At 30.7% G+C, this 25117-nt stretch overlaps 3 protein-coding genes across 7 annotated transcripts; 1 reads left to right on the top strand and 2 right to left on the bottom strand.

Moving 5' to 3' along the window:
• Window positions 1–456: 456 nt before the first annotated feature.
• Window positions 457–7323, top strand: LOC131840894 (serine/threonine-protein phosphatase PP1-beta catalytic subunit). Its single transcript, XM_059189099.1, has 7 exons — window positions 457–597; window positions 2360–2491; window positions 3514–3729; window positions 4887–5078; window positions 5384–5535; window positions 6356–6490; window positions 7214–7323. Exons 1-7 carry the CDS (start codon window positions 549–551, stop codon window positions 7310–7312), a joined length of 975 nt encoding a protein of 324 aa, XP_059045082.1. The 5' UTR covers window positions 457–548; the 3' UTR covers window positions 7313–7323.
• On the bottom strand, window positions 7255–10758 carry LOC131840895 (uncharacterized). The gene is made up of 3 exons (XM_059189100.1): window positions 10508–10758; window positions 9659–9868; window positions 7255–9531 (listed from the first exon to the last, which is right to left on the bottom strand). The coding sequence occupies exons 1-3, from the start codon at window positions 10618–10620 to the stop codon at window positions 9207–9209; spliced, it is 648 nt and encodes a 215-aa protein (XP_059045083.1). The 5' UTR covers window positions 10621–10758; the 3' UTR covers window positions 7255–9206.
• A 2340-nt stretch (window positions 10759–13098) lies between these two features.
• LOC131840897 (uncharacterized) lies at window positions 13099–23743 on the bottom strand. 5 transcript variants are annotated; one of them, XM_059189102.1, is made up of 7 exons: window positions 23633–23743; window positions 20444–20559; window positions 19978–20214; window positions 17754–17996; window positions 16265–16429; window positions 15286–15516; window positions 13099–13438 (listed from the first exon to the last, which is right to left on the bottom strand). In XM_059189102.1, exons 2-7 carry the CDS (start codon window positions 20532–20534, stop codon window positions 13425–13427), a joined length of 981 nt encoding a protein of 326 aa, XP_059045085.1. In that variant the 5' UTR covers window positions 20535–20559; window positions 23633–23743; the 3' UTR covers window positions 13099–13424. The 5 variants fall into 5 exon arrangements, with proteins under 5 accessions (XP_059045085.1, XP_059045087.1, XP_059045088.1 ...); XM_059189104.1 differs by lacking the exon at window positions 23633–23743 and adding an exon at window positions 23384–23506; XM_059189105.1 differs by lacking the exon at window positions 16265–16429.
• Between the last annotated feature and the right edge of the window lie 1374 nt (window positions 23744–25117).

Here is a 25117-nt window from a genome sequence, read left to right as displayed (position 1 = left end):
AAACAGTAGTTTTTATAAAATTAAAATTAAATCTAACTTTTACAAAAATACAAATTAAAATAATAGTAATATAACAAAATTAGAAATGGTAAGTTTTTTCGTGGGATTGGTTAGATTAAAACTTGTTTTATTGGTTAGATTAGAACTTGTTTCACATAATTACTTTTATTTTTATTACCAAAAATATAATGTAATCTGTATTTTTTTATAACATCGATTTTTTTTGCAATAGAATGCAGCTAGCCAAAAAAGTTAAAAATATATGTTCTACTACTATGTTATAACTTACTTGAAAACTTGAACATACTTACAGTCCCTATCTTATCTCCAGCCTGAACTTAATGAAGATGATGATTATTTTATAAGTGTGATTTTTGATAGTGTAATAAGTCGTGTACATATTTTGGCATTTCTTTTAGAGAATTTAGCACCATTAAGAATTTACATCTGGTTACACTATACCAAAAACAAAACTCGGCGCAATAGATCATGGATGGAGGTTTGCCTGATAATTTGACTTTTTGACGTAAATTATTCGTGTGGTAAATATGGCTGACGAACTCAATGTTGACAGTCTGATTCACAGACTTTTAGAAGGTAAAAAGAATTTCAATACATATTTTAATGTGCAATGTGTTTGTTATATTCTAATTCGTCTTGATGGATTTAAATAGAACTATGCTCATTGTTCCTAGTTGCGTAATTATCACTGAGTATGTAGAGGTAGAGAAACGTCAAACTCATAAATAAATCGATTATCCTCAATTCCAACCGTGTTTTATATTAGATGTGCCTCCACTAAAACATTGAAACCTATACTTTCAAATTAGATTTGAAATGAAAAGAAACAAGAACATAGTTGCAAGAAAGCTTTCTACATAAAATCATGTCAGTCTACAAGGGACTCTTCTATGGGTTTATTGTTATGATTTTTTTCTCAGTAAACATTGAATTGATTTAAACATGTTTATTTCACTTTATTACGCTGCTTATTGACGGGTTACAACAGTATACAGGCTGCAGCAGGAAACCGCAAGGAGAAAAGGGAAATTGAAAGACATCTTTTCAGGAGAATGTATGGTCACAAAAAAAAATATTCTTGTGGAAGTATTCAGCTAGATTCTATTTTATTCTTCCTTTAGTAATCAACCATAAAAACTTAAATCCAGTTTTATATTTTTCTTTTGGTGTTTATCTCATCCACATTTGTGATAGTAACAACATACAGTGATATGTTTTGTGGATTAAGCCCTTATTGATAAAATATATGTGTGTTCTGGTTTTTTACTGCCTGTCTCCTCTCTAAGATGATAACCTTAACTATGAACTTACACACCACAAAACTTGGAGTTTGTAAGTGGCTTAATATTTCTCACTACAGTCAAAATCTGGTCATTACAGATACCTTGGTAGTGGAAAATAGACTACCTACATGTTATTTTGCATTATTTATTGTTTGATATAGAAATCAAGAAATTTGTGAAGTATACTCTCTGGTAACAACAGTTGGCTATTGGCGGTATGCTTGATAGTCATTATAATTATGTTATTTTCCTAATCATTTAGTCTTTAACTGTTGAAAAGTTAAAATTGAATTTTAATAACTTTAATAATAACAAATTTATTCTATTAATTTGAAAGAATTTTGTCATTTATAGAAAATTATTCATTATAACATTTTAATTTAATATTTGCGTCTGTGTAACTTGTGTGTGAGTATGTTGCTTGTAAAATGTTAAAGTGTTAATGTAATGGTCTACTAATTAAGTAACAATATAATGTAACCTTAGTTGTTACCTTGGCATGCAGTACACATTGTTATTGTAAAAGAAGTGTTTTCACTGAATACAGAAACTTGTGTAGACTTCCATTTAAAAAAAAATTGTTCTGTATTATTTGCTGACAATGATTCATTAATATATAGTTTTCTATTCTAGGCTTGCTTGCCTGTTGCTTTCCATATTTCCTTTTAATTTAAAACTTGTGTTTCAACTAATAATTTAATATCAATGAATGCACTTCTGAATTATGATTGTCATGATTGTTTAAATGTAATTAGCTTACATTTGATGAAAGGACTATTTATGTGACAACTAAACATTGCATATTTGTAAAAAAAAGTGTGAGCTAATTATATTAGTCATTGCTAGAAGCTACTTTATTGAACCTGTTATGCTTGTTAACTATTGTTATAAACAAAAACTTATTTACCACATAATAAACCCATTAATTACTCCTTTATCTGCACTCTGGTAAAAGAGGTAGTATTATTATTAAAAGTTGAAATAATTGTAACCCTGTAATTGTGAAAAAAGTTATGTTTAATTTAAAATCAATTTATTAATACATATTGTTATAGTTCGAGGATGCAGGCCAGGCAAAACTGTGCAGATGTCAGAGTCGGAGGTCCGTGGCCTCTGCACAAAATCCAGGGAAATATTTTTACAGCAGCCAATATTACTGGAATTAGAGGCGCCACTTAAAATATGTGGTAAATTTCAAGTACTTATTGAACTATATATATTTGTTCATCATGAAAAATGAGATTAACATACCTATTGTCTATTTTTTTTAATTCCGGAGACAAAATTAACATTATGTATATTACTAGCTTTTTGAAATTTCTAAATAGTGTTGTGGCACTATATTAAAATAATGTTAATTACCCATTTTTATAGGTGACTCAAAAATGATGTGTGGCTGTTTATTTAGAACACATTAATACAGAATAATAATAAATACAGATTATTATTTTTTAATAAACAATGACTAATTGTCTTTTTTTATAAAACAAACCTTTATTTATAAAACAAACCTCCTAATGGTGTCATATTTCATAAAACATACACATATTTAAAAATAATAAAATGTCGGTTTGTTAGGCTACAAAACATCTTTCTTTTTATTTTTAGTGTAAAAATTACTATATGTATGGTAACCAGAAAAAAATATTTTTGTATTGTATAATACTACTACTGGACAGGAAACACTAGTTTATGTATGTAAATTTTGAAAATATGTTACAAAAAAAAACTAATGATTAAATAAATTATTATCTCAGTTACAACACTACCTCGCTGTAGGTGGTAACATTATTTGATAATTCTCAATTACAGCTGTCATCTGTCTAGTCTCCGAGATTAAAAAACAGACTATATCTATCATATAGCATATAATAAAATGTACATTATTTTATTATTCATACTTCATCTGCATGTATTACACACAGTGCAATCCAGAAGTGACTCATACTGCTTGCAACACCAATCACAAAGTTACCATAAATAGGAATATCCATAACTTATTGTTATACTGCTGTGTCCTGTTGATAGTGATACAAAAATACTCAATACCTTGCATAAATATTAATAACATAGATAATACTACAGATATTACTGTGGATTTGAAAATATTAAGAAACTTGTTTGCACTTAGCATTCAGTCAATTTGTGCGATTCATCTGCACCTTTTATAAAAAATTGTATATACTGTAAACCATACTTGCTATTTCAGGGGATATACATGGCCAATATACGGACTTACTACGTCTGTTTGAATACGGCGGTTTTCCACCTGAAGCTAATTACCTGTTTCTCGGGGACTATGTGGATCGTGGCAAGCAATCTCTTGAAACAATATGCCTCTTGCTTGCATACAAAATAAAATATCCAGAAAATTTCTTTCTTTTACGTGGCAATCATGAATGTGCTAGCATAAATCGTATCTATGGTAAGTAACATAAAACTAGTTTGTTTAAATATTTATCTTTGAGTAAGCAATATATTCAGGTGACCAGTTTTCTTCCGGTTGTAAACATCTAAAATCCGAGAGTGGGTTGAGTAGCAGTACCCATAACAAAAAACATAACAATCTTACAATTTTCTCCTAATTCAAATTGCAATCAAATAAAAATATATAATAATAGGTACCATATAGCATAATTAAACTTATATTGAATATAAAAAAATAGTCAGCTGGCTATAGTTTGGTGTCAGATATAAGTATATATGCTGTTTTTAATTCATAAAGTTGTTAGCTGACTGTATCGCCGTGGAATCTCTGTCAGCTGCGGTTATTAAGTTACAATAGTGTCCTTTTTTAAATATCAAGGTTTATACTACTTTATAAATAAAATAATCAATTTGAAAATCGTTATTGAATACACACAGTAGACTAACTACTGTGTGTATTCAATAACGATTTTTTTAACGACCTAATTATTATTCAGGAACTGAGTATATCATTTGAGAATAGCCTTTATCTAAATGTAGACTACTTTTTATTGAGATAAAAGATAAGCTTATGTAGGATGTGGTAAGCATATTGTCCTCCTTATAAAATTTTCTTCACCTCAAATTAAATTAAGTTTCCTTCAACTGTTCCATCCTGAAAAGATATTAAGAAGCCTCCTTTTTTACTAAGTTTAAAATTTATAAATATAAAATTCTTTTTTAGAATTTTAGATTCTCTGATTTAATGTTTATAACTTAGAATTTTATACACAGACTGATAATTTGGTTTGGTTAATTCTGTCTATTATGTTTTTAATATATGATAATGGAGTGGTGCACCCGACTGCGCTAACGATATACGCTGGCAGGGCACAGGAGGATGATAAGATGAGAATGAGGTCAGGTTAGTTTGCCCATTGTGATGATATCACCAGGAATTTAGCATGATGATTTCCAGGGGTAATCGACTAATCTAACCTAACATGGTTAACTTCCCTATTATCAACAATTCTCTTTTTCTATAAATGTTATAAGTCATGATATGATTAATTAACGGACTAGCAACTTAGTGAGACAAAACCATTAGTATGATTTTCTTTGTTTGACAAAGAAACTCTCACAATATAATAGTAACTGGAATTATTTAATTCACAGGCTTTTATGATGAATGCAAGCGTCGCTACAATATCAAGCTCTGGAAGACATTCACAGACTGTTTTAATTGTCTCCCAATTGCTGCTATTATTGACGAGAAGATATTTTGCTGCCATGGTGGCCTTTCACCAGATCTGCAGGGTATGGAACAAATCAGGCGGATAATGAGACCCACTGATGTTCCCGACACAGGTACGTACATAATATACATAAAAAACACCTAGACTGATTCAATTAATCGTACACAAGAATACCCATATTTGTACCGCGCAGTATAGTATCCGCGACATTCGCAAAAAGGCAGCGTGTTACTATGAGGGCAAGTAGGCCATCTACTTAAAAGAATTAATTTATAATGTTACCTTATAAATCTATATTTGTATTTGTTTTATCTACAGAGATGAAAAATTTATTGACTAAAGTACTAGATATTGTGGTATTAGAATACAAATTATTTATATTGTTGTTTTACAAATTGTTTATTATGTTATTTTCAGGTTTACTTTGTGACCTGCTATGGTCAGATCCAGATAAAGATGTTCAAGGTTGGGGAGAGAATGATCGCGGCGTGTCTTTCACTTTTGGCCCCGATGTCGTAAGCAAATTCCTGAACAGACACGATTTGGACTTGATTTGTCGTGCGCATCAGGTAACTTAGTAAATTTTTACAGACCAGTTTAAAATTAATAATTGATTTTTATTTTTAAACTTAACCGGGTCTTAACTAGCCGTGGTCAGCACGTGACCACGGCTACCTAGTGCAACCTAGTCGAAACGATAGGTAAATAAATACCTTTATTTGCCATAAAATTATTCGTGTTAAGACCTGGTTAATAATTTAAATAATTAATAATTGATTGTTATCAAAATAATACAGGATTTTGTGACTTCATTCTGGCATTTAGACTAAAAATATCCTACTTTTGTATACATATATATACACCTCCTACTACTGACTTTCCTAAAATCTTATTTCATTGTTGTTGTTTCTAAAATAAGTTTCCATAACCCAAACCAATGTATTTCCAACTTCACCTCTAGAGTGATATGTTGTAAACATTAAGGCCAAGATCAACTTGTACTCATGTATCAATCTCCATTAATTGAAATTTGAGCTAAAACATCTACAAACGAAATTCATGGAAGTACCATGAATTTCGTCATCTCATCACCTGTATCATATAGCGATGTTGGAACACCTAAATACTAAGAATGTAATAACTTTAAAAAAATATATTACATTATATAGATAGGTATTGTATGTGTATCTTGGATAAGTCTGCAATCCCCGCCACAATAAAATATATATTATTATCTTCCCATATAAATTTTATCAAGTGAGGTTATTTTTATTTTGTTGAATTAAATATATTATATTTATGCTAATTTTCATTTAGTAGTTTAGCAATAAAAACAACACAGAACATACAGACATGCAATTTAAGTGTATTTTATTTGTTGCCTTATAGGTAGTAGAGGACGGCTATGAGTTTTTCGCAAAGCGACAACTTGTGACGCTGTTTTCCGCTCCCAACTACTGCGGCGAGTTCGACAATGCAGGCGGCATGATGTCTGTGGACGAAACGCTTATGTGTTCTTTCCAGGTAATAACCTGTATATTGACGTTGTAGCGCGGTGGTTATCCTCATCACTGTAGCATTATATATGTTCTGATGAGGTGGCGCTACATAATATATTATTTATTGTAGTATGTAGGTAGTGAGTATACCGGTAAAATGATTACACTATTTATTAGACATTATTAAGTTTATAGGTAGTTGCTACATGGTTTATTAATAACGCGTCCAGTCGACGCGGAGTCGGAACGTTTTTGAACTGATTTTACATTACATTTAACTTAAATCTATGTTAGTGGAGACGTAAACTAATGGAAGGGTCTATGTTCTATGTAGGTCGCAGTGCTACAGGTGCTACAACTAATGGAAACAACCCAATAAAAAAAAAAAAGGGTCTCAAGGTCGACAGAAATATTACAAGTGTAGGCACAACATATTATTTTTATTTCCTTTATTTTGTGTACGTGATCTTCTAGATTTGATTTTGGTTTCAAACAGTAGCATTGCTCAGTGCTACTGTAGTACCTGTATTAGTCTTATTTCAGTTTCATTACACAGGTTTATTTCTTTTTAAACAAAGGTTTTCTTTAGTAGTGTCTGACCGATTTTTTTTCTCTTTTAATTATATCAAGTTAACTTTAATGTCAGGCAGAAACATGCCAACAGGTTGGGGACTAATGTAATAAAATACAATTTCTAAAATAATGTATATAATTTTTACATGATTTTAATATTTTATATTGTTTACAGATATTGAAACCATCAGAAAAGAAAGCAAAATACCAATACAATGGCCTCAACAGCGGAAGGCCGGCTACACCTCAGCGATCACCGCCAAAAAAGAAATAACTGACGTTTGGGATCCAGTGTGCTGCACAGTGAGAGGAATGCTACAAATAATTAATTATATTATGTACTATAATTGTTATGTTTAGTGTGGTCATTGGACATAGCCGAATAATATGTCGTGTATTGTTAAAATTATTTATCAATTTGCTTGTGCCTTCTTATTTTTAATTTTATTATTAAATGTGAGTGATATTAATTTATGAATTTAGTTCTACATTTTGTCGATATTGAGCAGACATGGACTATTCGGCGATGCCTCGGTGACTATTGCTTTTTCGATCCCTGATAAAACACAGCCTTTTTAGAGCATATTATATCTTGTTGTGTTATTCTAACATGTTGATGTTGTAGTAAAATTATTTCGTTAATTTAGAGTTTGAAGAATGGCGAGTGATCTTAAAGATGCGGGCATTGGACTAAAGCGTCATTACCTTTTCATAAATACTACTTACTAAGTTGTAGTGGATCGGAAGCACATTTGCTTTGTTTATTCTATAACTAATGTGCCTATAAATGTAAAGTATGTATAGGTCGTATAGGTGACGATAATTGGTTAATTTGAAAATTTTAGTTTTTACTAGGCAATACTTCAAAATTAAGCAACTATATAGTCTCACATTGTTGTTATTTTTAAAGTCATTGATGACTTATAAAAATTATTATTAAGTTTTATTTATTTCCACAAAATAAAATAGTCCTGTTGTAGAGCTGGCCTAAAGCTAACATCACATTCACTCACTAGTAATGTTATTGAAAAATTGTCACCACTATCACTAACACTAAATGTATGTCATAGAAATAAAAATGGTTAGCACATCAAATAGAAGTAACATTTTATCTAAGTATGTGATACAGTAAATTTTTCTGTAAGTCTTGCTTGATGAAACATAATTTCTTGATTCAGCATTTAATGTCTAATGTGCAAATCATGACAATCTGCCATGACAGTATAGTGATCTCCTACACCATGATCCACAATAAATTATGGTATATAATTATGTATGTACTAATTATATACAATATACATTCTTTTATTTTCTTAGGTATGTTACTTCTATTTAATGCATTACCTTTTCAATAATATCCTTTTTAGGATCCAATTGTAAATGTATGTATAAGGAGTGAATATCCATTGACATTAATATTATTTTGCACTCAGTATTATCTTAAAAAATAAGTAGTATATTACAAAATTATACAAAATATTGGCATGATCTCCCATCTGAGGCTTTAACAGTGCAGATAGTGACAAGTCTTGGAATTAATATTAATTATTGAAGGTGGTAGAATGTGTAATCCTCGCAACCATAGTGCAATTGCTGTAATTATAAAATAATATAAAATTATATGCAGATTATGCATTGTACAATTTTATTTTTAGCTATGTTAACATTGTCCAATGATTTTCATTAATAAATTACTATTTACAATAAGAGGTTTATTTTTGTTTTATTTTAATATACATTTATAATGATGAAACATTAAATTCTCTAAATATTTCATTACTCTATTGTAATATTTTTAATGTATTTTACTAATAAAATATGTTTTTCTTTATATTTTGAACAATATTATATTTAAACTATAATTTTTCTGTTTATATAGTAAATAATGCTTACAAAAATTATTAAAAAAATATCTTTATCAGGACAATCCAAATGTATAATAGTATAGTCAAATTAGGTATGTATAGAGAAGGCAGATTTCTGTGGTTTGGTGTCAGTATCACTTTAAAATGAACACTTTAACATTTTAATGTCTCCTTTTATCTATTTGTAATACTAGTAAACACACTGAAAAAAATTTAGTTCAAAATATATTTCGTTGTACTTTTCTCAAGTGTGTACAATTTTCTGAAATATATAAATTTAATTCAAAACTGTGCATTATCAATTTACTCATTGTTTTCAGACTCAATATCGGACCAAACAATTTCATCTACAGGTATCTTATTTGGTATCAATGATTTGATCAAATTTTCATGATTTTCTAGTTTATCATCAATTTTAATGATAAAATCTTCATTTTTTCTTTGATATTTCTGTATATCCAATTGTAAAGCTTTAAGATATCCTCTTTTAGCTGAAATAGTTTTCTTCAATTTGGTTACCCTTGCTTCATATTCTTTGGCCAGAGATTCTAAAAATACCTTTTGCTTTTGTAAATTAACACAATCACTTGCTTTTAATTGTGCTTTAACATCATCCAATTGTGGCCTCCTGAATAAAGATGCATATAAATTAAAACTAAATGTAGAATATATATATGTACATAATAATAATAATATAGTAAAATAGAAACCTAACAGATATACATAGTAATAAAAATAATTTCTTTTATGCTTACCACAGTTTTTTGTCCAAATGCATTTCTGAAAACTTTTCTTTCTGTTTTTCTAAGACCTCCAATTTCATAGCTATATTTTCGTATGTCCACATTGTGTTTAGTTCTTGCACCATTTCATCTAATATACCTTGTTTCAAGCAGTTGAACATAGGAACCCATTTTACTCGCCTGAGCTTTGCTTTAGGTACTGTTTCCAAGAAATCTTCATTTCTAGAAAACATATATATTTCATAAATAAAAGATGTTTGATTTCTAGGCTTTTGTAAATCAGTACTAATCCTAATCCTTGGTACTTTGATTTTCTTAACTAACAGAATGATTGAATACTGATAAGTAAAAAGATTTCATTTTTTCACTATTTGGTTATTCACTCGGTTAGACAGATAATCCAATGTATTAATATACTTATATATTTATAAGTATATTAATAATTTTTTTTAAATAAAACATTCTTATTCATATATTTCATTTAAAGAAAATTTCATTTTAATCATCAGTAGCTATTTATTTAAAAATACTAAAGATATTTCTTTGTGGTAACTAATTTAGACATAACATTTATTTATATTTAATATTTTTTGCATAGATTGATTTGTGACGGCACTCAGTCATACAGATTTAATCTTTGCGATCGAATAACTTTTTAAGAGCATTGATGACAGATTTAATTACCAATTTTTGTGATCAACATACCTCTATTGACCTAGTGTGCAAATAAATTGTGCAGTTGCAGGATTAACTAAACATCATTAGTGTATTATGAAGTGTATATATAATTCTTTTACACTACAAATTCATGATTTCATAACAAACAGTAGTTGTAAATAATCTAATATTATAAACACTTACTTTATAATATTTGCAATATTGCTGAACTCTTTTAAAATTGTTAGGTTATCAAAAGAACCTCCACCGCTATATATATCAAGATTGCTGGTTTCGTTTTGCGCCTGTTCTCCCATTGTAATAATACACAAATAAATAAAATAAACGGATATCGATCTTTTTAGTCACGAGCGTTAATTATGATCTGTTTATATTTCGTTTGACAATAATAAATGTATTTTTAACTTATAAACAAAAACTTTTATTATGTTTACTGTATATGAAATAAACGTTAATTTTAAACTGTTACTGACTTTGACAGTAAAATAACTGACATTGACGTTTTATTCGAAGTTACTTCAATCAGTTTTTAAAATTTCGTCTTTTTGTCTTTGGCAAATTCACCAACGTGCCAAGACACAAACAGAAAAAAAAATTTCGTCTACGGATATCTCCGATTGCATCAGTAAAAAATACAAACGGAGTGATTACTTGCTAGGTGTGAAATACAAATATAAACTCATTACAAGCACTTTTGAATAGTCATATTTTGATTCTACCACTCATTCGGAATGCAGATTCATTACAAGAAGAATGAGCAAGAAACTTGTGTGTTGCTCCTTTTAATAGATTTTTTTTATATAAATAATTACAATACAACAAGTAAGAGGCATGCGATAATCAACATAGAAATCGCTACGCACACATTATTAGTATAATCAGATAATATTGTCAGCGCTATGGATTTAAAGTTTTTGTATAAAAACAATATTATTGTTACGAATTCTTAAATTTTATAGTAAGCTTTTTTACAAAGGAAGTGTTTTATTTGACATTGAAATTTTTTTTCTGACAGATTTATAACAGACTCTGGTATTTTATTGTAAAACCTTACGCAATTGCCATAAAACGAATTACTAACTTTAGCCAGACGACATTAATGTATTGAGAAGAAACGGTGAGGATATTTGATTTCTTAACCCATACTATAAATGGAGCGAATGGCCCTCTTTTGTAAAATAAATATTGTATTTATATCAGCTGCTTTGCCCCATAACAAAATACCATACGACATAATACTATGGAAATAGCTAAAATAGACAAGTTTAGCCGTTGCCACGTCTGTTAATTGTCTAATTCTTCTTACCGCATAAGCGGTAGAACTAAATCGACTCGCCAATTTAGTAATATGAGCAGCCCATTGCAACTTGGAATCTAATGTGATACCTAGAAATACAGTATCGTCAACAAAATTAATAGGTTTATTGTCCAATACGATTTTTGAATCTACCGGCCTTACATTGGGGAGAGTAAATTTGATACATTTAGTTTTATTTGCATTTAGTAGCATATTATTAGCAGTAAACCATTTTAAAACATAAGAGAGAGCACCGTTTACCTTGTCCATATGATCAATATGTCGATTGACTTTGAATACTGGTAATATAGATATAGGCCTTTATTTACCAACCACAGTTTTTTCTCCTGACTTAAAGAGTGCAATTATTTTGCTAATGAAGTATCATCCGCAAACAGAACTATGTCAGGTATCTTTTCTACCTTATAAGAAATATCATTTAAACTAAAAATAAGAAAGGACCTAGAATAGAGCCCTGAGGAACACCATTTTAATACTAGTTCCCCCAGACTTTAACCCCATTAATTTCAACTACTTGCATTCTATTATTATTATTATTATTACTTTTTAATTGTTATAGTTACATACTATAATACCACCAATAAGCAGATACCTCTTGTAACTGCAGTAAATAGGAACTATAAGAATTATAATGCACTGACCGCACGACTATACGGCACTTTGGTACAGGTGCTATACTCGTTAGTTTGTACTCGATTAGGAATAGAATAAGGCAACTATATGGACATTACAATTTTATTTTTAATCAGTCTGGAGTGTACTCATTGATAGTTTTATATTTTTAAAATTTATAATTTAATCTATACATATAAATAAAATTATATTCTTATATAATATTATATATTAAATATATTATTATTATTATATATTTATTCGTAATATTGAAAAAATATAAATACGAATATATATGAATATAAATACGGTACATATGTACATCAAAATAACATATATTATAATTTTTGTCTGTCTGTTTGTTCAGGATAATGATGGGACTTTTTTTGGCAGGTAGCCGGTGAAGGAGTAACTTAGGCTTCTTTTATTTTAGAAAAAATATTTTATTTTAGTAAAATAAAGTTACATTCCACGCGGACGAAGTCGCGTGTACAGCTAGTATAATATATAATTAATCGCCCTTTATCTTTTAGTATCCATTATATTACATCGCTGTCGTAAAATCCTACCCTTATTTCCAGATTGTCCTGCCTCTTAATGTTCTATTCTTAGCTCATAAGACATTCGATACCTCCGTACGTGATTATTTTTTAAAATGGTTATTCTGTTCATTTAACTTTATTATTACCATTACGTTACTTTCTAATGAGACAGAGAAAATAGAATGCTTAGCTCTCTCTATAGCCCCAAAGGTTTAATGCATACTTCGTAACTCGCCATATACGTGGTTGATTCGCCCCCCAACTATGATTAAAATTATAAAGAAATAATTGTACAACTTAAATTAGTTTTATAAAAAGTTTTATTGATTTTTTTTTAGTTTTGTAATACATAAAAATATTTTTAATAATAACAAAGTTTATATAATGTATAACAAGAGTGTTTAATTACCATGGCAGTGACTATGTTATTGCAGTCTTTGAGATCTTGCATGAAAAGGATCAGAAATATCCGAAGTTAATAATATTAATAATTTTCTTCATCAGTTTATTAATTAATGTAATCTTTAACATAGTCAGTGTTTCGACAGAGAGATATAAATTTATAAATAATAAATTAGGAGTAATATTGTACATAACTTAATATAAAGTGATTTCGAAGTCTGCGTCCTTAGAAAGCAGCGGCTGAAAAAAGAAGAATAGAAGTATTTGAATAGTTGAAAATATGAAGACGGTTACCTACTCACGTAATAGATCATCCGATTCATTATATACTTTTTATTTTTTTACAGCATAATTCTAGGCGAGTAGATAATGGCCTTACTTAACAGATATTTTTATTCGTTTTGTTTAAATGCCTCATTTAATTGTTATTTTGACTGTCACGTTGCAGTATTCCGAAAAATATTATACCTTAACTTTATAGAATATACCAACAAATTTTAAAGAGTAGTACATTCTAATAATTCTTAATTATAACTAAAGAGTAGAACATATTTTCTAATATTTCTGTAGGCCTAATCATGTTAGGTACATCCTAATGGACGTTTGAATAGCACTGAGAACTCTTATAAGTACATATGTACATTGTTCATATTAGGTATATTTTGCTGGCTGGATATTACAACAAACATGGATAATTATCAGAACCACAAATTAAATATAGATATATATAAAGATAAAAAGTATTTATATTCTTAAAAAAATTGTAGTGAATATGGAAGTGAACTAATAAAAATCTAAAATTGAAATCTAGTTCTTTTTGTAGTGTAAACAATCAACAATAAAGGTTCTTTTACCTCTGATAATTTGAAGTAAAAGTACATATGTTAATCTAAAATCTAAATTGATGTGATGACATTTAGTGTCTACAATTATGATGTTCGCTTATCAAAAAGATGCACTCTCATCTTCAATAATCCGTAATATACAGTTACGAAACTTAAGTTATTAGATTTTTCACCTATTTGTGAAATGGAAGTTTGATAATTATTTGTAATAATCTACCTACTTATTAATTTAGACTAATTTGTTATTCAAATTTATATTTAGACCATCGAATTATATTTAATTTTTAATATCAATCAAAAGTAAGCACAAGGTTTTTACAATGAATTTATCTGCAGCACAAGTACAATAAATCTAGTTAAAACTAGATTTATTGTACTTAGAGATATTTAAATAAATACAATATATGGCATAGTTTGTACATGACGTCAAAGAAAAATTTAATAGCCATGGACTAGGGCTACGTAAAACGCAAAAGAAAAATTAATTCATGCTCGTTGGATCGTCGAATGCGAATAAGTAGTACACGATGACCGTGTGAATGAATTATATACAGGTGTCGTGTTGATGCGTCGTCGTTTAAAAAATGTACCAGGATATTATTATTATTAGATATGAATGTCGAGTAATGAATGTGTATCGAATAATTATTTAATATGAGCCATGATAATAATTTATGGATATATGAGATATAATATAGATATATTACACGTAGTATTTAAATGTTACAGACATGGAAAGGCAACTTACAATACAATTTAAAAATAATCTGCTTATTAGATTTTATTATTAATTATTAACCTGCTAGAACAAATAAAGCTAAGTTAAATGTATGTATAAAAAGAATAAATTATTCTATTTAATGGTAGGAAGCACGTAATTTGTACTACCACTTCTACCCTAAATTTGACTAAATACAGGACAAACTCATAACAGGAGAAAGGGAACTCTATCTACATTGTTACCACCATATTCAGATACCTGTTTATTTTCATTTTATAGACTACGAATAAACGGTAATGTCTTGCTTAGATCATCCACGGTCAATGCGTCTGCCACCATTAAATCTGTTGTAATTAGAGAATAATTAAAATACATGATTAGAAACATATCACGGTAAGCAAAGAATACCTGTTAGAATTTGACAACGTTAATTGAATGATTGTGAATGTAATAATATAGGCCGATATACAGCTTAGAAGTAAAGCTGTTGTTCGTTGGCGTATTTACAGCGTCCGACTAACCTAAAGGCCTGATCGGATGCTTGTCCCAGAGGAAGGTGCGTTTGACCGGAGACAGGTACGAGTCACGAATGTAGGATGGGCTGCGGTCCCATCTCGCAAGGGGCTTCAGCTCCGGCCAGTCGTACCAGAAGGGGTCCCGAGTAATCGCCGATATAGGTAGGGATGGGCTCGGGTTGAATATATCAGCCCAAGGCCGGCGTCCCTGTCCCGCGGCGTTCCACAGCGGAGCACCTATATGCCACAATTATTAATGCCGGGACAACAGACACGCAAACACACGTGTGGTTGCGTACAGAGACAACTCTGCACTTCGTCATCTCCCAAGTAATGGTGAGCGTCAAGCTATAATGAGTACCATATGCATGGTGAATATTGAAAGCTGATATGAAGTTTTAGAATGTTAACGAAAGCTTTTAAATTATATATTGTGCAACTCAAGTCGTTCCTATTTCATTTAAAGATTATTCAATTACAAACTTTCATTATTTGAAAATTATATAATGAAGTCCTTTCATTATGAATGTTATTTATATCATAATTACTACGAAAAATCTGTATTTAATACAACATTAGTATCAATATATGTTATTATTTATATTCAAGCATGCAGTTTGTTGCTTTTGATTATTGTGGATTAATTACGTAACAGAACACGTACACTCTTTTGGTAGAATTTCAGTCACAATGTTATACGACCTACGTGGAAATATAGATATTGTGAATAAAGATGTCTTAAATTCCCATTCACGCTCAACTCTACAAGTATCGGAATTCAAAGTGGATAAAGGCACTATAACTACAACAATAGAATTCAAATTATAATCATACTTTTAACAAGGGTAGATACAACACACAGTGCTAGGTGGGCACTTGACATGGAACATGGGTCTGAGCTTCGTGCAGCCTGGTTACCTATGCAGAAAGGGACGTGACGAAGATACAGGGTGCTTTATATCATATAGGGGTCTGTTGCCCTTACCGTCGGCATCAAAAGCCACCTCGCAGTCGCGAGGCGGGCTAATTCTCGGCTTCACCGGTGTTGGAGACTTCCCTCGGAGAGAGCGGTCAAAATCTGCCCATTTTTCGGCTTCCGCGAAAAATGGGTCCTTTTTGAACACGTCCGATATCCTCGCCGGCCACGCTCCTTCACGGCAAGTCTTATAGTCAATAGCAATCCCAAATAGAAAATATGACGCACAACGGGACCCCTATACTTTACGGATATATATTTTTGACGAATTCTCTTATTATTATTATCATGTTGTTATGTTGAGTGTAGTGTTCTTACGAGCATGAATACGCAGTGAACATTCGAGAATGAATGTTGGTATGCACGCACACTTATATACAATGCAGCTCATGCATAATGTTCTGAAATCACCAGGTGCGAGAATAAATTTTGCATTGCTGTTGTAAAACGATAAATGAAAAATTTGAGGTTCCTTCATCCAGAATAAACTAATAAATTTTAGAAAAAAAATAAAAAAACAGACAGGTTCTAAGCTACTAAATCAAAACACGAGTTGGTCTTTTATATTTTAATACAAAAATATATTTAATAAGTTAGATAATGTAAAAAATTGAAATATTAGATAGAATAAGGCTGTATTTCTTTTATCTAAGGTATGTAAAAATATTTGTTCATGGTGGATACAATTAATTTTACAAAATATCTAAATTCGATGATATGTCTTGGTTTATTGTGTTTACATAGGTAAATTATTATTTACTTATTTAGCGTTAAACAAAGGCCAAACTGATACATTCGATTTTTATGTACAATTTAGAATTTTGATGTTGTCTATTCTACAATATTTTACAGTGTAGTAATCTTATAAATATGAAATACAAATTAAATTGGGATCTTAAATTGAAGTTAAAGTTTATAAATATAAAAAATATCAAATTTACTTTTTTTATAGCTTTTAAAAAATATAATCATATGTACTATTAATTACTTGGACTATTTTAGATCACACAAATCAGATTCCATTTAAATAGAATCTAATAGGTAAGTAATGTCCGAATAATTTATAATTTTCTTAAAACACGTATTTGACAAGTACGAATTACTTGTAGTAGATAATAATAATCTGTAATAGATTAATTAACTCTGAACAATATTATATAATATATATATTATCAAAATTATTATGAAAATAAGTATTTCGCACTTAAGTTGTTCTTAAATTATTAAAGAGTGAGTATTGACTAAAATATTTAAAGAAAAAAAATTATATAACAAATTAGAATCGAGTATTAGGTACGTCAATGACAATGAATACATATAGGTATAATATGTACAATGCGGAAAATATAATGTAATTGTTGCCAACACTCACTCTTACCATGATTCACCTTTTATCTATCATTTCCGGATACCACAGAAGATGGTAGACGAAATGGGTGATCACGGCACTATAAACTAACTTAGTCTATTCGTGCAGAGATGTGTTGTTAGTATTTACCTGTTCCCCAGTTTGGTTTATTGTCCGGTTCATATTCGATGCCTTTTAGGCTCTTGGGCTGGAGGCGATCTATGATGGGAGCGTTGAGGTCGGTGATAGGGTACGCCCGGTCCTTCAGATAGAGCCCATAGCGAGACGGGTAAAGTCTGTCAATAGCGGCTAGTCTGTCCAGATGATCCTGCCAGGCCTTGTGTGCGTCAAAGGGATCCACTCCCCGTCGTACACGTCTCGGTACATGGTATACTATTGATAAAAAATAACATCATTAAAACGTATTACAATTAAAAAAAGGGTAGGTTCGTCTGTGGAACCCTTTGACTAGAAGAATAAAAAGGTAATAGATACATATATCAATATTGCAATACAGTTTACGTCACTAAATGTATCAGTAAAAATAATTGTAAAAGAGGAATAGTTTTAGGAAAGATATAAGAATAAAGATAAGATATAGATTGTAACTTTCTACCATTTCTGTATGGACATATAAGAGTGCATTAATGAGAGTTAACTAAGTAGTCTACTGTAATACAAAAAATAAATAAACATTGATTAGTGTATGATTACTTTGCTGAGCTTAAGCGTTATTCAGAATGATAATGATGTTAGAAAAACTACTCCCCTTACTTATAACTCTGTTTGGTTGCTAATCAATCTACGAAATCTAGGGTATACCAAGTAGCATGATTTTTATAAGTAAGGGTGCATTATGTTTTGGCCTGATCATAGTATTCAGTATCATCACATATTATAAAATAAACCTGATTAGAGTAGAAGAGACCTTACTTATTATTAAATAGTGTAATATACTATGCAACCATTTCATGATATGGTAGACTATTCCTTGATCAATACTGCGATCTGGCCATAACATACATATAACAAAGCGACTTATAGAACTCACCTCTTAATTTCCTGAGAAGACTGGATAAAGTATAGTGGGATATATATAATAAATATATCACGGGGAAATAAATAATGTGTCACCTGACAAATGCTAGAAGATTTTTTGATAAACTAAGATGTAAACAATGAAATCGATGTAACATCCATGGGTTTAACAGTGTGAAGTGCTGTTATGTATAAGAGGTGACTTCTATTGAATGATACATGCGATTACAATATTAGCGATGAATATATAGAATAAGTTGGACTTGCACAAGCAACATTATATATTCTAGGTATGTAGTATGATTTAGATACAGATAGACGTTTAAGTTCACAGAAGCGACAACATCGAGACGATCACCAATGTTTTACTATGCACTTTCGAGACATGATAATAAAAGAAATTTCGTTTTACAATATTTTTAAGAGATGTATTCCTAATAATGTATGTACATCTACATAAATGTAACACGAGGAAAACGTATCGATCATGAACATGAATGTGTTCAACTAAAATAAAAAATATTGACTAAAATATAAATATTGACTAAATAATTGGTTTGTGGTTGTGTGTATTGCCATGTAAATGTTAAATCGATTCATCTCATGGAATCTCCGAGCTTGTGACAGGATTCACAGAAACTTTATTATATTTTAATATTTATTTAAAATTAAAAAAATTAATACAAAGTTAAATATTAACATTTTTAATATAGCCCGTAAAGATAGAATGTAGGCATTTAAATATTTTTACAACTGCTTCGAGAGAAACAATCACTTGACCCTAACAATGAGAGTTCGATTAGACAATAATTTAATTATTGCGGCATTAGATGTCGAGCAATATGATTTAAACTCTTCCGGTGACCTTTGGTGCTGAAACAATCGAAATACCTATACAGTGCCAATGTATTGTTATAATATGAGGTAATGGTGATTACAGACCTAACTGTAAAATCAAATTAAGTGACAAAGCAATAAAGCTAGTCATGTTAATTAACCAACCATTTTGTACAAATATGAGATGTTTCAATTTAAAAATATATACAAATATTATAATATTAAAGAGTTAAATAAGTATGTAATGAACATAAATGATAATTTCCAAAGATAATAAAACTTCAAATGTTTTGTGTGCTGAAATAGAGGCTTATCAAATATTCTTACAGCACTTGCCAATCAACTTTTGACAATACATATACGAGTGTCTATGTATGCGACTCATTAATAATAATTGAAATACAGAAATAATTATAGCAATAAAAAGTTAAATAAGTCAAGATTCATTGGCAAGTTGAAGGGTTAGTGATGTGTATCAGATATATTTAATTATACTGACCTGGCCTGTACCGATCGAGAGAGCGCGCGTAGTTGTGAGCGTAGATGGGACGAGGGGAGTAACCGTAGACTTCACGGTGCACTGGCAAGTAACGGTATCCTGGGACAGTGATCCTTTCAGCGGCAGCGACGGGGTCGTCATAGATGGATTTAGAGTATGGATATGTCGACAGCACCTCAGGGAACACGCTGCGACGTGTTGGCCTGTACCTCTCCTCGGCTCTGATGTCTTCCGATCCTACAGAACCGAAATTTATTATAATTTTCTTCTTAAAATTCCTATGGAATCTGTTACTGATGTGATAAAAGAGATTCTTAAATTAAGACTGTATTTATTTTATAACTAGAAACGAAATTCGTCTTAATTTTAAACACATATCTTAAAGCATTAGTGCTGACAATTAAGTAAACCTAATTAAAATATTTATATTGAATTTAATTGTACTTGTAAATAATACGTTTCTTACCTTTAAGAGATCGCACAAAAGATTGCCAAAATCTGGCTTTCTTTGATGGCGTCTCGTTTCTGCCAATCATTTCTAAATGACTTTTAAACATTGTGGCTATTTATGTCGTGCTCGTTCTGTAACAAAATTATTATCATTGTACTGAACATTAAAAATAGCAAAAATACAAAATTTAATGCAAGCATATTTCCATGTCGTAGAAAAGTACCTATTCATACGCAAGTTTAAATCTACACCGGGACCTGCACTACATGTCCTATTTTAAATGTAACTAAAACAAATATATATTATAGTTATTATTGTATAATTGTGAATGACGTAATAAAACAATAGCTAAATAACAATATATCTGTAGATATATAATATTGTGGATACACAACAGGTAACCCATGAACTACTCATGAATCGGTACTTTGTAATTCAATTGCATACGTACTGTTCTAAATTCGAAAGCATTATAATAATAACCTTGATTTTATTATTCTTTATGGTCAATAACTATCTCCAGGTGACATAATAGATAGGTACACAATAGTGTGCTCGTTAGTCGTAAATAGAACAGTGACGTATGCAGAGTTAGTAGCAGGCCCACAAATAGCCGTCTCGGTGGCTGGCTGTCGTGTCGAATAGCCAGCTCTTTGGATGCTTGCCAACTTAGCCGGTGTCGGAGGGAATCTCGAATACAGCGATTTTTACGAATGTCTAACTAACTGCTCAGCTATTTTCGAGTTTCTGACGACCTTGCAAATTTCATCAAACTGCTGAAAGAGCAGTTTGCCGTGATTTCTTCTTATATAATCTTAGCTAAGTATGCAAATATAAACTAGTGTTGATTTAGTACTTGACATCGACTATAAACTAGTAATAAATATTACTCATCCAAAGCCTGCCTAGTTTCAAGTAGTCTGTTAAATTGTTTTTACAATCTCTAATCATTATAATTGTTTTTCTGAAAATTTAAGATAAAGATAGAGAATTAACTGTTCAGTAATCTGAAACGAACTAGTGAGACTAGATGCCATTTGTTATGTTGCGCTACGAATACCTATCGCAAAAACAGTTATGTGTGAAACTCCTGTTTACAAGATGAAATTTCATAATGTAATTATAAATTACGAAAACATTATTCTTCTTATCTGTAAAATATCGCCTACGCCTAATAACTTTCTTAGAGTAATGACGTGATCTGCAAGTTTATTCTGTTCTTGTATACTAGGTATTCGTGGATTTGCGTCATAAAGTTATATTTGAACTGCCAATACCTAGCAGTTTTATCAGTTTCCAATTAAGATTGACATTTGTATAAACACTATATATTTTACTCAATTGGAATTTACGAGTGGGGCAAACTGATTAGACGTCAAATATATAAAGGAATTAAGCAAAGCGAGTTAAGAGCTAAGGAGGATATGTTTAATCCGGTCATTAGGAACGTATCCAAGGTTCGAAGCGTTAGATTCAATTCGTAATGAAATAGAAACGTTTGGCACGATTACGCCAGAAATGCAATTGAGAGTTGTTGCAGATTATATTGTATATTTACGATATTACATATGTATATATTTCCAGAGCTCTATATGTATTAATAACTAGATCTAAAGTATAATGGTTTACTCTCTACGCCCTGAACAAGATAATCAAAACCTTTTGAAAATATTTATTTACAATTTGAAGAAGTTCTCAAAACCAATATAAAATGTTCAATGTTATTTTAACAAATAAATGTTTTGAAGACATTCATTACTCCTCATTTTTACAACTTAATGGTGTGGCCCAAACTGCACGCACTTACAAATGTTTAGGAATATGGCTGATGTCAATCATCGGATAACAAAATGTACTATTACATAATAAAATAAACTCATGTACCTATAGATATTCGTATGTACTGAGAAGTTATAATTGTCACCACACTGTCACAAAAACCAACTATATGCTAGTTGTGGGTTCCTATTCTGTTGTTTCATATCCATTTTACAATAATGTTAACGTTTGCGGAATGGCCTACTATTATTAAACATTGTCAAAATTTATGGCTTTATATCTATAATATCATTTTAGGTCAAGATTGAAGGCCAATGTCAGATTTGTTGTGCTATATAAATAATTGTTGAAATTGATGTATTACAGTGATTACACGTAGGTGATACCTACGTAACTTCTTTACAAATATATTTTATACATCTTAAATTATTATAAGTACGTACGTACCTGTTACATGTACGACAATAATTCATAGATATCTTTGTATATTCTGAAATAATAACAACATGAAACACATGCTTTGTGGCTAGCTATACTATCTATATCTATTTATATAATCTTTTTGTGCAACATAAAAAAGTTATTACTGTGAACTAGACATTACGTTTAGTCGTAACGTTACAAAACCGTGTCATTGCGAAACTGAAACAAAAATATACGTAGGCGTGTCGATTTAGAGGGATTGCAAATTTGGCGCGGGATGAGTCGAGCCGAAAATAGTCGCGCAGGCGGAGCGGATCAGATTCGTAGCATTCCCGGATCCAGCGCATTGTCGCTCGCAGGTGTTGTCTGACATGCTGATATGACGTGATGACTCCACCGTTCAAACGATAAACAACGATTAATATCTTTTAAACACCATAAAGATGCCTTGAACTACAGTTTTGAAAGTAATACACATACCTACATATTAATAGTAATTCAAATATAAAAATTTGATTCTTTTGCATATACTTAAATATGAGTAGTAGATATCAGTAGGAGATATCTCATAAATAAACATTAATTAGAACGGCTACAATAATTTATAAAAAAGGACCATCAAGAGATTTCTATTGTTTAAATAACTATATTAAAAAATGTTTCGTTTTCTCAACCAAATAGTTTTAATTTGATTTTGACTTTAATTCACCAATAGTTTACATATAGCACACTAAAACATAATATTTAACTTACGTGCAGTTGAACCAAAATTACCCAGTTAAGATGTCAGCTTATGTCGATTAAACACGCGCGAAAATGCCAACTAAATTTTCAAACCACTAGTCAAGACTAGTCGAGTGAGACAACGATACGATTGCGCAATACAGAGAGGGACAGCGCTACGCACAGGGGTCGCTCGAAACGCGCGCGCCGATGTGACACACTTTTGGCACAACCCTGATAGCCCTTTGGGTCATAAGTTTAGAGCACTGATTTTCTTACCGATTAAAATATTGGTCGTATAATAATAGTGTAGTGTTGTTTCGTAGACGAGCCGACGTCGAGTGTCGGACCGGGGCGGGCGCGCACTGGCCGTCGTAAGCACGCGTGGCAGCCGTCCGCCCGCCCACCTCCGCCGCCGTTGCGTCGCCGCCCGTCGCCCGCCCGCCCTAGTATTCAATAAACATTAGATTTTGTTCATGTTTTACAATTTAACGTGCTTTACTGCTCCGTGAATATATCCAGACTTTTGCACTCGCACTTTTATTTATGTCATCATCAATATTGTATATTAATAGCTTGCTACCCGGTATAATACCTATATACTCCATAAATTATTATTCTTGCTTGATCACTTATATCTAAGAATTCCGACCTTTTAGAACCTATTTCTCTTTCATTTGGAACTGTCAAGATCTTCACATGCTTCTTCTGAATGCCATCAACCAGCAAGTTTTTAATGGCGTCAAACCAACTTTCCTGGAGTGTATTATTTGTTTACCATAAATTGCCGGTTATAATTGAACCTCAATATTTACAATAAATGACCATTCATTCATGATTATTTATAAAACTGTATTAAATTGTGTTTATTTCAGTATGTACTACGGGATAGCGTTGTTGATCCAAACATTGATTTAAAAAATTCAACATTTGTGTGGGTTGTTGTTTTACATCTTGGAATGTTCGGGTTCCAATCGAACATTAAAATAACAGGCACGTTAATAATAAAAATCATGTTTTTAAAGATTTTTAGTGTGTGGAGATCTTTGTCAGCCGTGTAGACTCTGTCTACATATCTATGTATAATACTCTTATTTGTATGTAAAAGAAATAAGACTACTTCTTTCTCTTATTAAATGATAACTTTCGCTTCCTGTTATTGTTTCATTGAGGCTTCCATTTAAAGATGGCTTTCAAGATTCTATTTTGGTAAGAGGGAAATATAAGTTGTGATCAATTTAGTAGTGCGTCAATTAGTATCAAGATACTTTTGGTCGAAGGCCAACATTAGGGTTACGTAGAAATTAGATTTTTAAAGAGTTAAGTATTTTATTGCATATATTTTAATTTCTATTATATTTTTATATACCTTCCATATGTGTTTATCACATGAAAATGTTGATTAATGTTCAAAACTAGACAATTTGTGTGGTGAACTGATAGAACACTTACATATTAGGTAATCAAATAATGTAAATAATAGGAAACTGCTCCTGCCTATACTAATCTAATTGTAATATAATGGAAACTAATGTCAAAGTCACATCAGTGCGGTTTCTAATCGTCTACGATTTACGATGCTCCGTTCATTTAATATAAATAAGGGATTTACGGCCTTAAATCTACTCCGAAATCGTCGGAATTATCGTAAAGGTGTGGCCCGCATAACTAGTGATAGTTATGTGGGCATATAAATCTCAAAATAAATCTAAGATATAAAAAACTAGTTGTTTATTTATATTTATTAGATCTGTAATGGTCTAA

Source organism: Achroia grisella, unplaced genomic scaffold (assembly GCF_030625045.1).
Source record: "Achroia grisella isolate CSIRO2021 unplaced genomic scaffold, CSIRO_AGI_Agris_v1 utg152, whole genome shotgun sequence".
In the NCBI taxonomy this organism is placed as follows: Eukaryota; Metazoa; Arthropoda; class Insecta; order Lepidoptera; family Pyralidae; genus Achroia; species Achroia grisella.
This window is presented reverse-complemented; position numbering and strand designations above follow the sequence as displayed.

What these genes read in the sequence shown, in the direction of transcription:
- LOC131840897 (XM_059189102.1), bottom strand. Translation starts at nt 20,534, where the DNA reads ATGTTTAAAAGTCATTTAGAAATGATTGGCAGAAACGAGACGCCATCA. An exon ending in TTTTGTGCGATCTCTTAAAG is followed by an intron (nt 20,215 to 20,443) that starts GTAAGAAACGTA and finishes TCGGTTCTGTAG; the next exon opens with GATCGGAAGACATCAGAGCC. An exon ending in GGTGGCTTTTGATGCCGACG is followed by an intron (nt 15,517 to 16,264) that starts GTAAGGGCAACA and finishes TGTGGCATATAG; the next exon opens with GTGCTCCGCTGTGGAACGCC.
- LOC131840895 (XM_059189100.1), bottom strand. Translation starts at nt 10,620, where the DNA reads ATGGGAGAACAGGCGCAAAACGAAACCAGCAATCTTGATATATATAGC. An exon ending in AATATTGCAAATATTATAAA is followed by an intron (nt 9,869 to 10,507) that starts GTAAGTGTTTAT and finishes TATGTTTTCTAG; the next exon opens with AAATGAAGATTTCTTGGAAA. An exon ending in CATTTGGACAAAAAACTGTG is followed by an intron (nt 9,532 to 9,658) that starts GTAAGCATAAAA and finishes ATCTTTATTCAG; the next exon opens with GAGGCCACAATTGGATGATG.
- LOC131840894 (XM_059189099.1), top strand. Translation starts at nt 549, where the DNA reads ATGGCTGACGAACTCAATGTTGACAGTCTGATTCACAGACTTTTAGAA. An exon ending in GATTCACAGACTTTTAGAAG is followed by an intron (nt 598 to 2,359) that starts GTAAAAAGAATT and finishes ATATTGTTATAG; the next exon opens with TTCGAGGATGCAGGCCAGGC. An exon ending in TGATTTGTCGTGCGCATCAG is followed by an intron (nt 5,536 to 6,355) that starts GTAACTTAGTAA and finishes GTTGCCTTATAG; the next exon opens with GTAGTAGAGGACGGCTATGA.